Source organism: Pogoniulus pusillus, chromosome 14 (genome assembly GCF_015220805.1).
Source record: "Pogoniulus pusillus isolate bPogPus1 chromosome 14, bPogPus1.pri, whole genome shotgun sequence".
Taxonomy (NCBI): Eukaryota; Metazoa; Chordata; class Aves; order Piciformes; family Lybiidae; genus Pogoniulus; species Pogoniulus pusillus.
This window is the reverse complement of record NC_087277.1, coordinates 1974229-1990488: the sequence shown is the minus strand read 5'-3', so window position 1 is coordinate 1990488 and position 16260 is coordinate 1974229. Positions and strand designations below refer to the sequence as shown.

Here is a 16260-nt window from a genome sequence, read left to right as displayed (position 1 = left end):
GAGCCTGCAGGGTGAGTGCAGCCCAGACACAACCCTGTGCTGGGCTGCAGCAAGAGCAGTGTGGGCACAGGGCAAGGGAGGGGATTCTGCCCCTTGGCTCTGCTCTCCTCACACCCCACCTGCAGTCCTGGGGGCAGTTCTGCAGCCACAGGACATGGAAGTGTTGGAGCCAGTGCAGAGGAGGCCACCATGATGCTCAGAATCACAGAATGTGGTTGAAGATTCTGTGCTCCACAGCCTTCCTGGAGGTGTTCAAGGCCAGGCTGGATGAGGTCTTGCTTGACCTGTTCTAGTGGGTCCCTGCCTGTGGCAGGGGCTTGGAACTGGATGAGGTTTGAGGTCTCTTCCAACCTAAACCACTCTGTGATTCCTTAGCAAAGGTCTCCATATATTGTGCTTATACAAAGGAGCTTCAACAAATTCAGTGGAGTCACAGATATCAGTGAATGCAAACGAGCCTCTGCTGAGCCTGTATGAACTGTGATTTCTGGTCAGAGGCTTACACTGCAGCCAGCTCTGCCTGATCTCATAGGCACATGAAATGCACAACCCAACAATCAAACTCCTGCCCCACTTGGAATTAGCTTCTGAAGTATTTTCAAGTGAACAAAAGAAGACATTTTCCCCTGGACTCATCCTTCCAGATGGTTGAACTACTTTTACACAGGATCACAGGATGCCAGGGGTTAGAAGTGACCCAAAGAGATCATCATCACTGGAGGTGTTGAAGCCAAGCCTGGCTGGGGCACTTAATGCCATGGTCTGGTTGATTGGCCAGGGCTGGGTGCTAGGTTGGGCTGGCTGAGCTTGGAGCTCTCTTCCAACCTGGCTGATTCCATGATTCTGTCAAGTCCAACTGCCCTGCCAGAGCAGGACCATACAATCTAGCTCAGTTTGCTGAATTGCTAGGTTGGGATTTTTTTGTACATCAGCCTGTAGCACAAATCCATCAAGGAAAACTGCAGCACAAAGTCCAGGCTCGTGAGAAACTAGAAATAAAGACAATCTCCATGTAGGGAGTTTGTAAGGCAGTGCTGGAGCCTGTTCTTCACAAACAGTCCAGGTGACCTGCAACTGTTTGCTGCTATCAGCACCTCCACCATGGAATCACAGTGTACTTTCATACCACTTCTTACAGCAGGTTTCACCCTTGGCAATTAAAGGCCAACTCCCTCTTCACCCAGCTCTGTTAAATGCTCAGTGGTGTCTTTCAGAGTCACTGAAGGTCGCTGCCTTCACAGGATGATGGCATTTCACACTCACACTGCACTGATGGAAAGGGTGCAAGAGGTCAGCAGCACAGAATCACAGTGATGATGAAGGGAATGGAACATCTCTGTTATGAGGAGAGCCTGAGGGAGCTGGGCCTGTGCTGCTTGGACAAGAGGAGACTGAGATGTGACCTCATCAATGGTACTAAAGATGTGCAGGGTGAGTGGCAGGAGGCTGGAGCCAGGCTCTGCTGGGTGATGCCCAGTGCCAGCACAAGGGGCAGTGGGTGGAAGCTGAGGCACAGACGTTCCATTTAAACATGAGGAGGAATTTTTTCCCTGTGAGGGTGACAGAGCCCTGGCACAGGCTGCCCAGGGGGGCTGTGGAGTCTCCCTCTCTGGAGATAACCAAAACCCACCTGGGTGTGTTCCTGTGTGATCTGCTCTGGTGATGCTGCTCTGGCAGGGAGGTTGGGCTGGATGAGCTTTGGAGGTCCCTCCCAGCCCCTGACCTTCTGTGCTTCTGTTGACTCAGTACTCGGTGCTCTCACTGCATTTCCTAGGCACACTGGCACCTCAGCCCTCCTGCAAAGGAAAGCCTTTGCCTTCCACTAGGCTGCTGGATGTGGTCTGGTCATCTGATCAGCTGCAAAGCCAACACAAGGAAGCTGTTCACACTGATGAGCAAATCAGAACAGCAGTGTTTCACACCCACTTCTCAGGCCCTTTGTACAGGCAAAGAGGAAAAGCAGCAACAGAAAAACCAGGCTCAGGGGTTTGTAGTATTCTCTGTATTCTACTCTACTGCATTCCAACCTCACTGCAGTTTTTCCTCTCAGAGAAAACTGACAGTGGAAAAGAGAACAGCACTGAGCACACAAGACAAAGCACAAAAGGTTGCCATAACCTTCTGTCTTTGCCCACCTAACCTACAGCAGTAACACCAAGTATTGCCTTTTCCATCTCGCAAAGGTACTATAACAGACTCTTATTTTCTCCAGCTTACTGCTGAGAGAAGTCATCTTCTTCCAGAGGCTAGGGCTGAAAAGCTGCTTAGCTCCCAGGGTATCTGCACACCAGTACTCAGCCTCTCTAGTAATGAGGCCATAGGCACAGCAGCTCAGCACAGACTCACCACGTGAATACTTAAGCAGGGTCTCAGCAGTTAGCAGACTCTGCAGCTCCAGCACTGTCAGTGCTTTAACTGCTGTCCTCAAATCCAATTCCCAGCTGCCAACAGGAGCTGCAGTCCCACTTTGGGCTACAGTGCAGCCCTAACTTAGAATCATGGAATCAGTTAGAGTTGTTAAGGACCACAAGGAGCATCCAGTTCCAACTCCCCTGCCATGCCCAGGGACACCTCTAATGCAGGCTGGCCAGAGCCTCATCCAGCCTGGCCTTAAACACCTCCAGGGATGGAGTTTCCACCACCTCCCTGGGCAGCCCCTTCCAGGCTCTCACCACCCTCATGCTGAACAACTTCTTCCTAACATTTGCTCTGAATCTCCCCATTTCCAGCTTTGTTCCATTCCCCCCAGTCCTGTCACTACCTGGCAGCCTAAAAAAATCCCTCCCCAGCTTTCTTGTAGCCCCCTTCAGGTCACAATAAGGTCACCTGGGAGCCTTCTCCTCTCCAGACTGAACAGCCCCAACTCCCTCAGTCTCTCATCGCAGCAGAGCAGCTCCAGCCCCCTCTGCTCATCCTTGTGGCCCTTCTCTGGACACCTTCCAGCACCTCCATAGCTCTCTTGTCCCAGGAGCTCCAGAACTGGCTGCAGTACTCTGGGTGGAGTCTCACCAGTGCAGAGCAGAGGGAGATGATCACTTCCCTCACCCTGCTGCCCACACTGCTCTTGCTGCAGCCCAGGCTCTGGATGGCTTTAGCTTTAGTGGTTTCAGGAACAGGAATTCCAAGAGGCTCTCACCTATTGATAGAATCACAGAATCAACCAGGTTGGCAGAGAGCTCCAAGCTCAGACAGTCCAACCTAGCACCCAGCCCTGGCCAACCAACCAGACCATGGCACTACGTGTCCCAGCCAGGCTTGGCTTCAACACCTCCAGCCACAGTGACTCCATCACCTCCCTGGGCAGCCCATTCCAATGCCAATCACTCTCTCTGGCAACAACTTCCTCCTAAAATCCAGCCTAGACCTGCCCTGCCACACCTTGAGGCTCTGTCCCCTTGTTCTGTTGCTGGTTGCCTGGCAGAAGTGACCTCTCAAGCTGTCACATGTATTGCTCCTTAATATTTGCCCTTTTGCCTGTGCTGCTGCCAGTTTTGCTCCAGAGTCACACTACAAATGACTGCTCAGTGCAAATGTGGTCCAGCAGAGTTAGCTAATTGCTCAGCACCACTGCTGCTCCCAGCAGCGTGACTGTGTCCTTACACCACAATAACAGTGCAAAACACCACAGTAATTCTGCAGCTGAGGGGAAAGAAAAGTGTCCATTTGTTGTAAGCTTAGTTTTGTACCAGTGTAGTGACCTAAACTGGCTTGCCAACAGTCAGGTAGAGCTTGGATTTGGTCCAGATCAGCAAGCATGAGAGAGGATGAGGAACGGTGCTTCCATTCACGATGGCAATAAGCTGCTGACTCATCCCGGCTTGCTTTGCTTCATGAACCAGGCTGCAAGATGAAGACTTCTGCTCTCCTGAGACACCAGCACTTGGTGTCTTCTCAGCTTTTAATGAGGAATTTAAGCTGGTTCAGGCACTCAGCTTTTACCATGAAATTCCTGCCTTGGAATGCATTTATCTTTTCTTGCGATGCTGCAGACAAAGCAAGCAGAGGAAAACCTTCTGCAGCTAGGCTTAGTTCCACTGAACTACAGCTCTGCAACTCAGCTGCTGACCACTCCTGGCTTCTGCAAAAGGTCAGAGGCATTGACAGGAGGCAATGCATTATGTATGTCTGGAAACAAGCAACTTCCAGCCTCACAAACCTATTTGCTGCTCTGAAGACAGAACAGCAACCTTTTAAATTGCGCTCTGATGATCGGTCTGAAGTCCAAATCTAATCCTGGGGGTCTCCATCAGCCAAAACCTTTCAAGAACAAATCCAATTCCTTCAACTCATCGTTTAAAAAACAATATGGAGTTTGTTGTCATTTTCTTGGTTTGAAGTGCATGAAAACTGCAGTATTAAAATAGAGCAGGAAGGGTTTAAAAGGAGCTAAACTTTGAGAATCTCTCAGCGCAGTGCTCTCAGAAGAGACTTTTCAGAACAGAGCTTAGAAAAAACTTTCAATCCCCATTATGATATGCAGTAGAAATGTTACAGTTTGTACAAATAATTAAATCCAGAAACACTGCAGGCAGTCACCTCTTGGGTAGTATTTAGCACCTGGACATGCTGCAGAGCGTGTCACAGGCTCACAGGACGTCAGGGCTTGGATGGGACCCAAAGAGCTCATCCAGTCCAACCCCCCTGCCACAGCAGGACCACACAGTCTAGCTCAGGGCACACAGGAACACATCCAGACAGGCCTGGAAAGGCTCCACAGAAGGAGACTCCACAGCCTCTCTGGGCAGCCTGTGCCAGTGCTCTGGGACCCTTCCAGGCAAGAAGTTCCCCCTTGCATTGAGGTGGAACCTCCTGTGCTGCAGCTTCCATCCATTGCTGCTTGTCCTATCCCAGGGAGCAGTGAGCAGAGCCTGTCCCCCCCACTCCTGACTCCCAGAAATGTTTAGTAGATCCCCTCTCAGGCTTATCTTCTTCAGACTAGACAACCTCAGGTCCCTCAGCCTCTCCTCCTCAGGCAGTGCTCCAATCTCCTCATCAAGCAGTGCTCTAGTCTCCTAATCATCCTCGTAGCCCTTCACTAGACCCTCTCCAGCAGAACCCTGTCCCTCTTCAACTGGGTAGCCCAAAGCTAAAGGTAGTACTCAAGGTGAGGTCTCATCAAGGCAGAGTAGAGGGAGAGGAAGCTCCCTTGGTCTGTTGGATACACTTCCTAACACACCCCAGGATCCCATTTACTGTCCTGCCCACAAGGGCACATTGCCCAGGCCGAGTCTTCCCTCTGTGACCTACCCTAGGTGATGTTGACATGGCAGGGGGGTTGGACTAGATGACCTTTGGAGGTCCCTTCCACCCCCTAACCCTCTGTGACATTCTGTCTATCAAAGCAGCCTCTAAACACACAGAGCAGGAAAGAGCTGTGGCCATTTGCAGGGAAAGCTCCCCTTAGATTCTAGTTTAGCTTGTGTAACTGATGTCCAGGCATTTCCATGGCCCAAGCAAACAGACTGCATAACTCTGGCCCTCAAAGACATATGTATTCATTTACCATTTTATATGGGGTTCATATGTATTAATTTACCATTTTTATATGTTTTTATATGCATTCATTTACCATTTTATATGGGGTTTATATGTATTAATTTACCATTTTTATATGTTTTTATACGCATTCATTTACCATTTTATATGGGGTTCATATGTATTAATTTACCATTTTTATATGTTTTTATATGCATTCATTTACCATTTTATATGGGGTTCATATGTATTAATTTACCATTTTTATATGTTTTTATATGCATTCATTTACCATTTTATATGGGGTTCATATGTATTAATTTACCATTTTTATATGTTTTTATATGCATTCATTTACCATTTTATATGGGGTTTATATGTATTAATTTACCATTTTTATATGTTTTTATACGCATTCATTTACCATTTTATATGGGGTTTATATGTATTAATTTACCATTTTTATATGTTTTTATATGCATTCATTTACCATTTTATATGGGGTTCATATGTATTAATTTACCATTTTTATATGTTTTTATATGTATTTATTTAGCACTTTTATATGTTTTTATATGCATTTATTTACCATTTTTATATGGTTTTCATAGAATCAACCAGGTTGGAAGAGACCTCCAAGATCATCCAGTCCAACCTAGCACCCAGCCCTAACCAATCAACCAGACCATGGCACTAAGTGCCCCATCCAGTCTTTTCTTGAAGACCCCCAGGGACGGTGCCTCCACCACCTCCCTGGGCAGCCCATTCCAATGCCAATCACTCTCTCTGACAACAACTTCCTAACAACATCCAGCCTAGACCTCCCCCAGCACAGCTTGAGGCTGTGTCCCATTGTTCTAGTCCCGATTGCCTGGCAGCAGAGCCCAACTCCACCTGGCTACAGCCTCCCTGCAAGCAGCTGCAGGCAGCAACGAGCTCTGCCCTGAGCCTCCTCTGCTGCAGGCTGCACACCCCCAGCTCCCTCAGCCTCTCCTCACAGGGCTGTGCTCCAGGCCCTTCCCCAGCCTTGCTGCCCTTCTCCAAACACCTTCCAGCACCTCAACATCTCTCTGCAATGGAGGAGCCCAGAACTGGACACAGCACTCAAGGGGTGGCCTGAGCAGTGCTGAGCACAGGGGCAGAATAAACCTCCCTTGTCCTGCTGCCCACAATCTGGCTTTGAATAAAACTCAGCAGACATTTCAGTATTTTAATAATCAATTATTCCCCTTCTGACCATCCCAAGTTTTGTGCTGTGAATCACAAGATATCTGCATACTGAAACTGTGGAATTCCAAAGCCTCTCGTGTTCAAGCCATGTGCTGCAGCTCAGCCCTGAAATTCTGCCTTCTAGTATCATTTGTTCCCGAGAAGTGAAGACTTTCAGGAACTCTCTAACCTGAAGGATGCATATTTTAGAAACAATGATCTCACTCTGATCTAATTTGGTTCAGTGTAACTTTGAAGCCGAAGTTGGGTTGGGGGTGCCTGAAACTGGCACAAGCAGGACTGCAATCAGGTCTCCCATCTTTCAGGGTTTCTAAGTGAGAGCACTGTGACAGTGTCTCACTTGCTTGGCATCTTTGCTCGCTTATGACATGCCCTGTTCCTGCAGCAGCACTCCAAGTGTGCTGTCAGCTCCTTGCACCGGGAGATACCAGTACACTGCTTCCAAATAGCCTTCATCCTTTGCAGAAAACTCAGCTTTCTCTCTCCCAGATGGATTTCAGTGCTGCAACAGACAAGTAGGTCCTGCAAGCTGTTCCAGACATGAGGACCTTGCTACATTCTGGAAATGAATCACAGAAGCACAAAATGTCAGGGGCTGGAAGGGACCTCCAAAGCTCTTCCAGTCCAACACCCTGCCAGAGCAGCATCACCCAGAGCAGATCACACAGGAACACATCCAGGTGGGTTTTGGTTATCTCCAGAGAGGGAGACTCCACAACCCCCTGGGCAGCCTGTGCCAGGGCTCTGTCACCCTCACAGGGGAAAAAAATCCTCATGTTTAAATGAAACTTCCTATGCCTCAGCTTCCACCCACTGCCCCTTGTGCTGGCACTGGGCATCACCCAGCAGAGCCTGGCTCCAGCCTCCTGCCACTCACTCTGCACGTCTTTTATAACCACTGATGAGGTCACCTCTTCAGTTTCCTCTTGTCCAAGCAGCACAGCCCCAGCTCCCTCAGACTCTCCTCATAACAGAGCTGTCTCATTCCCTTCATCATCTTTGTGGCTCTGTGCTGGACTCTCTCAAGCAGTTCTATGTCCCTCTTCAACTGCAGGGCCCAGAACTGTACACAGTACTCCAGATACAGCCTGACCAGGGCAGAGCATAGGGGCAGGAGAATCTCTCTCAACCTACTATCCACAGCCCTTCTAATACACCCCAGAATGGCACTGGCCCTCCTGGCCACAAGTGCATACTGCTGGCTCATGGTCAACCTCCCATCAGCTACAACCCCCAGATCCTTTTCCCCTTCACTAACTTCCAACAGGTCAGTCCCCAGCCTATACTGGTACCTGTTAAACTGTTAAAGGTGCAGTTATTTGTGTTTGTGGATGACCATGACATGGCCAAGGTGAGGTTATGCATCCATGCTCCCAATGCACTTAGAGCCAGAGCAGCACATTAAGCCCTTGTCCTGCTACACACATGTGTGTTCACACAGCCTGCACTGCAGCTCCAGCCAGCACATGGACACTGAGTACCTGAGCTCACTATAGCCTGTTTATCCACATTATGCTGGGGCTGCACATCAACAGCCAGTTGAATAGGAGCTAGCAGTGTGCCCAGGGGGACAAGGCCAGCAGCATCCTGGCTTATAAGAGAAATAGCACAGCCAGTAGGGCCAGAGAAGTGATTGCCTTCTTGTACTTTCCACTGGTGAGGCTGCACTTAGAATCATAGGATCAGCCAGGTTAGGAAAGACCTCCAAGCTCAGCCAGTCCAACCTAGCATCCAGCTCTGTCCGATCAATCAGACCATGGCACTAAGTGCCCCAGCCAGGCTTGGCTTCAACACCTCCAGGGATGGTGACACCACCACCTCCCTGGGCAGCCCATTCCAATGCCAATCACTCTCTCTGTGAAGAACTTCAGATACTATGCTCAGTTTTAAGCCTCTCATTACAAGAAGGATATTGAGGTGCTGGAGCATGTCCATAGAAGGGCAACAAAGCTGGTGAAGGGTCCTGAAGAACAAGCCCTGTGAGCAGCAGCTGAGGGAACTGGAATTGTCTAGCCTGGAGAAAAGGAAGCTCAGGGGATATCTTATCACTCTCTCCAGCTACCTGAAAGGAGACTGTGGCAAGGTGGTTGTGGGTCTCCTTTCCAAGACTGTTGTAGGATGAGATTAAATGACCTCATATCATGGCAGAGGAAGTTTAGATTGGATATGAGGAAAAAAACTACTCAGCAGAGTTGTGAAGCATTGGAAGAGGCTGCTCAAGGAACTGGTTGAGTTACCATCTCTGGAGGAATTTAAAACATGTGTAGATGTGGTGCTTAGGGACCTGGTTTAGCAGTGGACTTGGCAGAGCTAAGTCAGGACTTGGATTTGATGAGCTTGATCTTTACCAACCCAAATGCTTCTATGGTTCTACACATAGGAGGTTTCGACAATACAAATGGGCACCCAGCTAGGGATCAGGTTTTAATAAAAGAACAGTGTAAGCAAACACTGAGCTTAAAAACTTAACCTCTGACACTGCACAGGCACATTTGCCTTTCCCACCACAGATTCCACCCACATCAGATGTCAGCCACCATCTGTGCAAACAGATACCTCTCGCAGGGTGCTCTGGAAGGTGGCTGGGAGTGTGGTGTGCATGTATGCCTAAACTGTTTACCACTGATGGAAGATCCACTATGCCCTACTTCACATTTAGAGCAAATCAGAGCAGGGTTTAAAGCTATTGTGCACCTAGATTTCCTTGAAAGCATTCTCTTTCACCACGTAGAAGTTGCCTCTTGCTAGCAGCCTGAAGACTGAGATGTTTTCTAAAGCAATGTAAGCCATGAAGGACTGCCAAATGTTTGCAGAAGCAGCAAAAGGAGCCCTAGCTCCACCTCACACAGAACCACAGCAACATGCAGGTTGGTAAAGCCCCTCAGGATCACCAACTCCAACCTAGAACCCTACTCTACAAGATTCACCTTAAACCATAGCCCTAAGCATCACATCCAAACCACCCTTAAACACAGCCAGGATGCCATTGGCTCTGCTGCCCACCTGGGCACTGCTGCCTCAGCTTCAGCTACTCTCTACCAGCACCTCCAGCTCCCTCTCTGCCTGGCTGCTCTCAGCTGCTCTGGCCCCAGCCTGTAGTGCTGCTTGGGGTTGTTGTGGCCAAAGTGCAGAACTCTGCACTTGGCCTTGTTCAGTCTCATCCCAATGGCCTCCGCTCACCTATTCAGCCTGGCCAGGTCCCTCTGCAGGGCTCTCCTACCTTCCAACAGCTCCACAGCTGCTCCTAGCTTGCTGCCACCTGCAAACTTACTGATGCTGGACTCAATCCCCTTGTCCAGATCATCAATAAAGACATTGAACAGGACTATACCCAGCACTGTTCCCTGGGGCACACCACCAGTGCCAGCTGCCAGCTGGATGTGGCACCATTCACCACCACTCCCTGGGCCCAGCCCTCCAGCCAGTTCTTGACCCATAGCAGTGTGAATCTTACCAAGCCACAAGCTGCCAGCTTTGCCAGGAGCTGCTTGTGGCAGACAGTGTCAAAGGCTTTGCTGAAGTCCAGGCAGACTCCATCCACAGCCTGCCCCACATTCACCAAGCAGTGACGGATTCAGTCTGCAAAAGATGTCTCTTTCTGGCACAACCTAAGCTTCAAGTAAGCACAGTCCTAATCTCAGTTCTGTCCACTTAACACTGTTGTCATGCATTGTTTCCTGACCTCTTATTTGTCACAGCCCTGGCTCCTTGCCATAGCTCTGTGCTTCTCACTCCATCATATTTTGTGTGCATATATAGATGCAACTATACATGTGTGACTGCTTTTAACCTTAGAGATAAGCTTTAAAAGGCAAGCTTTCAGCCCTTTCAGGAGCACAGAACTATCAAGTTGTCTACATTTTCAGACTCTTTTCAAACTAGAACCTTGTGAAATCAGATGTCATTCACTGAAGTGCTGCTTCTGCAGCTCAGGCCCAGGCTGGTGCTCACAACCAAGCAGCTGTTTGTCAGTGAAGGCTCTGTGGAGAGATCTGGATACTCCCCAGAGTGCTTTCTTCCCCTCTCAAACATCAAGCCTGTGCTCCACATTGCTTCCAGCCACAGGCCACCACCAGATCACGCCAAGACATCCCCACACCATCACAACAACTGCTTAAAGTAATTCAATCAAGCTCAATAAAACCTAACAGGGAGTTTTTCTCTCTTTCTCCTCCCCTGTAAAGTTTAGTGATCTCTCCTCGTGCCTTTCTAAAACCCATGCTCAACTGGGCTTTGTTATTGTGCTGGTTGGAGGCTAACTGGAGTATTTTACTGGCAGAAATTCAATCCTTAGCTGTGAGAAGAAAGAAAAAAAAATCATCATCTCTATCCCCCATTCTTCTGCTGAGAAAGGCAGCCAGACAAAACACAACAAGGCACTCGCTGCTCACACACCTCAGCCAGCGCTCAGGTCCTCGTCTCTCTGCCGGTCTGTGCAGCTGCTTCTCTCAGCTCTTTAATCTGATCCAACCTTCCTCTAACCTCCTTCCCATCTTTTTGACATCTCCCCTCAGATCTCTCCAGATTTATCACATGAGATGCAGAGGGACTGACCTGGTTATTTCTGAAGGGAGGGAAAGAGGGGGAAGTGGGGAGGAGGTTTGGGTGGGGAGCCTCCTGGGCAATCAGGCTGTTTTGGGAGGGATTTTGTGCTTCTGTATTACTTTTAACTTGTATATAACTGTAAATATTTGTGTGTGGTGTGGATGTATCTGCTGGTAAATTCTACCACACTATAAATACAGCTCCATTCCTTATCTTCCAGCTGACTGAGTCTAGTCTGGTGAATTTGAGGTGGGGGGGAGTGGGCAGGCAGCTCCTAAACCACTAGAATTCACTACCTCAGACAGCAGCACACACATGCCATGACCACTAAGCTTTGCTAGCAACAGTGATGTTATCTTTGACAGTGAACCAAAGGAAATGAAAGCCACAGCTTGCCAGATGGACAGCCTAATATTGTTTGTATAGTATGTTTTAACTAAATGCTGTGTCTTATGTCTTGTGATGGTTTGGGAGTTACCTGCTCCCTCACTCTTAAGGACATCACCCAGACCAGACTCAGCTGGCTGGAGGTTAAGGAATGAAGCTTTATGTTCACAGCTTAGCACAATAGACAAGCAGATAGTTACAATATATTACAGATATTTACAGCTATAGACAGCAATAAACAAGTTAAGGATAACACAGAAACACAGCAGCCCTCCCAGAAAGCAGAGTCCCCAGGAGGGGCTCCCAACCACCCTTCCACCTTCCTTCCACCCCTCTACCTTATCCCAGAGGCTGCCTTACATGCAAGGGGAGTTTGGAGGATTGGCAAAGGGGGGTTAGAAGGAGAATGACTAGTTGGGTTACACAGATCCAAGCAGAAGTGAAACACACAGGCAGAGCCACTCTGTCTAATCTGTGCTTGTGCCCTCGCACATCTCAGCAAGCCTATGAGTGCAGCAGCCATCACCATTGTTTCCTTCTCACAGCCTATCATCTATTTTTTCTCATTACAATATTCCAATCAGCCTCAAACCAGCACATATATTCAATGGGCTGTTGGCTTCATAAGAATGGATAACTGTAAACATTTGTGTATGATTTGCACATATCTGCTTGTCAATTGTGCCAAGCTGTCAATATAGCTTCATTCCTTAACTTCCAGCCAACTGAATCTAGTCTGGTGAATTCATGGGGGGGGGGGGGAGGGCAGGAATGTAACTCCTAGACCACTACAACTCATTACCTCAGAAAGCAGCACACACATGGCATGACCAGTAAACTTTGCTAGAAATAATAACGTTTTCTTTGACAGTTAAGACAACAAAACGAAGTGAAAGCTACAGCCTCATATAGTTTGCATAGTAAGTTCTAACAGGATGCTGTGTGTTATGTCTACCTTTTGCCTATTATATTATGTTCCCTATGCTGAATTTCATTCAGTAAACACTTTGTTATTGATTCCCATATGTTGATGGTGTCTGTTTTCCTCAAGGTCACTATTGGTATCAAAGTCCTGAACACCTTGAAGCTGATACAACTTTTCCCACTCTTCTGGAACACTAAAGGGGTCAATCTCACCACAGTTATCTCTTGCAAGTGCATGTAACTGCTTTGACCTGGGTGAAATTCCCTTTCATTCTACACTATCCTTATTTATCAGGCCTTGGCTGCTGCTATTGGCATATGAAAATCCACATTTATTTCACAAATGGATTGCTTGAGAAGCAATCTCATAGCAATGCTAATAACAAACAGCAAAACTTCTAATCCCAATCCACAACACCATGACAGTTAATAAAGCTCCACTAGCATAACAAGTAACAGTTTAGAGCTATTGGATTTTAGACCAGCAACATGCACAAAGGCAAGCAAACTATTAGTAATTTGACTTGGTTCAAACTGGTGGCCCCCAGGGCTTCCATATTTAAGGCACACATCACCTAGGATAGGCAGGGAGTCATTTCAATTACTCCACTGGCAGAAAGAGAAACTAAGATTAACTGCAACATCACAAATCCTGAAAGAATACTGAAGCCAAAAAGCACCACAGCAAAACCAAACCTCCATTGGTGTGAACCACAACGGTCAGTTTAGGTTTGATTCAAGACCTGGATGGGTTAACCTTCTTCACACAGGTTTCTTTCACATCAGGTGCTTAAAACCTGTTTGATTCAAGACCTGGATGGGTTAACTTTATTCACACAGGGTTTCTTTCACATCAGGTGCTTAAAACCTGTTTGATTCAAGACCTGGAGGGGTTAATCTTATTCACACAGGGTTTCTTTCACATCAGGTGCTTTTAACCTGTTTGATTCAAGACCTGGATGGGTTAACTTTATTCACACAGGGTTTCTTTCACATCAGGTGCTTTTAACCTGTTTGATTCAAGACCTGGATGGGTTAACTTTATTCACACAGGGTTTCTTTCACATCAGGTGCTTTTAACCTGTTTGATTCAAGACCTGGATGGGTTAACCTTCTTCACACAGGGTTTCTTTCACATCAGGTGCTTAAAACCTGTTTGATTCAAGACCTGGATGGGTTAACTTTATTCACACAGATGCTTTTAACCTGCAGCAGCCAGCAGGACACTGGCATAAGCTCTGCATGATGTGCTGCAGTTAATTCAACAGAAAAGCAGCCGTGTGCCCAGATCGAATATGAACTCTTTGGGATCCAGGAGTATGCAAATCTGGTATTAATGGGCATGGAGCCATGGCCTTGTATGACAGCTCAGCTTCAGATACTTTGCAGCTTTAACTAACAGGTGTTTTCAATAGACAGGGGGTGTTCTTTTCCCCTTTAACATCTCCAAGTCCTTCTACTACCCATCATGTTCATTCCCATGTAAATCACTCAATGAATCACACAACCAGAAGAAAACAAAACCAAGCAACTGCTGTCAGAACAAACTTGAGTCAGCCCTGGAGGGCTGTAGGTATGTGGCTGCAACCAGTTCCAACAGGTAAAGTAAACATCCCAGCGGCATGGAAACTGACCCACACCTTTAGAACGACCCAGTGAAACCAAATGAGCGCTCTTACCTTTCTCACTAACGCTTTCGCTCTCAATCTCCACGTCGTCACAGCTCGTGTACTCCGGAGTGGAAGCCAACTCCTCTTCCGAGCTACTCAAGGAAACCTGGCGCATTTTACCTCCCTTTTTCGTTTTGTGGGGCTTTGGTGGCGGAGGTCTGACAGACTCGGACTGGTCCGAGCTGAGCGAATCGTTCCGGAGCATGGTCTCCATCTTCTCCCGCTTTGTTTTCCGCACAGCAGAATTAGGATCCAAATGGTGCTGTTTCCTTAACGAGTCGGAGCGCCTCATGTCCGCTCTTTCCAGAGGAATTGGGCTCCTCCTAGGGGTAGGAGGGCTATGGTTTGTGGTCCTCTGGCGGTTGGGACTTGGTCCCTGAGCCTCTCGAGTTCTTTCCATGGAGTACGAACGCTGGTTTTCCATAGCAGCCCTGCGCTCGGACACCGACCTCTGCCTCGACGGCCGCTCCATCCTCATCACGGACACGTGAGACTCCTCCAGCTCGGTGTTGGCCAAGGAGACGTCGCTGTGCCGCCGCTCGTGCCGCGCCCGGGACACCTCGGCGTGGATCCGCATTTGCTCCTCGTACGGCTGCGGCTTGACCGGGTAGCGAGCCAAGTTGGGGTCGCTCCGGTACCGCGCCTGGTACTCCTCCTCCCTCCGCTGCCTCTCGTACTCCTCCCTGCTTTCCGCATCCTCCTCTTCTACCGGATACTCCTTGGAACGCCTGCGACTCCTCCTGTTGGAATCTCTGTAGTCGCCCAGTTCAGGCTCTTCGTACAGCTGAGGCCCACGCTGGGACCTCCTGTCGGAATAGTCTGATGGTGACCTGGGCATCGCACTGTCCGATGGAGCATACTGCGAGTAGTCCTCCCTCTCCTCCCTTTGGTCGTATCTTCTGTTCTGCTCTCTTGAGATTGATGGGCTTCTTTTCCTTAAGCAGGACAAGAAAGAAGAAAGAGAACTCTGTCACTACTTCTTCTAACACAAATATGCAGTTAATGATAACTGAATCATAGAATCAACCAGGTTGGGAGAGACCTCCAAGCTCATCCAGTCCAACCTAGCACCCAGCCCTAGCCAGAATAATTAGCTGATGGGGGGGGTGGAATTCCATTCAGTGCATTTCTTTGTGAATGTACTCTCTTGTTTTCTTCACTCAGTTAAAATAGTCAGGGTAAAATAATCACCAGGTTGGAAGAGACCTCCAAGCTCATCCAGTCCAACCTAGCACCCAGCCCTGGCCAATCAATCCATAGAATTATAGAATGAGTTAGGTTGAGAAGGGGCTTCAAAGCTCGGCCAGTTCCAAACCTCTGTCACAGGCAGAGACACCTCCCACTGGAACAGGTCACTCAAGGCCTCATTCCAACCTGGCCTTGAACACCTCCAGGGAGGTTGTGGAGCACAGAATCACCCAATGTGATCTTGGAAACTAAATATTTCAGCTACTGCTAACTAAATCTGCTATTTTCAAGACCTAGTAATTTACTAAGCACCTTTTATTTCCTATAAATTAGCAAGGAATAAAACTGGCTGGAAATTTGAAACTGAAGCTGCACATATTTCAGCTTTGCTTAACTGTTCTCAAGATGTGATCTTTTCTGCACGTGAAAGAGTAGCTCAGAGTGTGGACAAATGCTCATTTCCAAGGGAACTTCTTTTATGGCAAAAGCCATAAAAGAAACAGAGCTTCTTGTCAGAGACCTCATCAAATACACTGAGCACAGCTTTGTCTCTCCTCCACTCTATGTCTGCCATCAGCAAAACAGCTTTGCTTGGTTCCCAAGTGATCAGATGAGAAGAAATCCTCCTGCCAGTCAAGAGTTTTATACTTCTGTGTGTTGTGTTCAACAGACAGTTAAGTGTCAGTGAGAGGGAACAGATAAAACACCACCATGACACCTCACAAAGCAGTTCCTGGGCTGCAAAAAGGCGAGTTGGACAAGCTCTGGGTCTTGCTGCTGAGAGTTCTGTGAGAGCAAGAACTTGCTGTGCAGGATGAAGGTCTGGCTGCATGGCTCAGGG

At 48.1% G+C, this 16260-nt stretch overlaps 1 protein-coding gene across 50 annotated transcripts in view; it reads right to left on the bottom strand.

Annotated features, from left to right (window-relative positions):
- Positions 1-16260, bottom strand: part of RIMS2 (regulating synaptic membrane exocytosis 2) — a 493599-nt gene that overhangs the window by 287526 nt on the left and 189813 nt on the right. For all 50 annotated transcript variants that reach the window (XM_064154112.1, XM_064154113.1, XM_064154115.1 and 47 more), the window contains one exon: positions 14241-15166. In XM_064154112.1, the coding sequence (XP_064010182.1) occupies positions 14241-15166 (926 nt within the window). The remainder of the gene's footprint in view (positions 1-14240; positions 15167-16260) is intronic.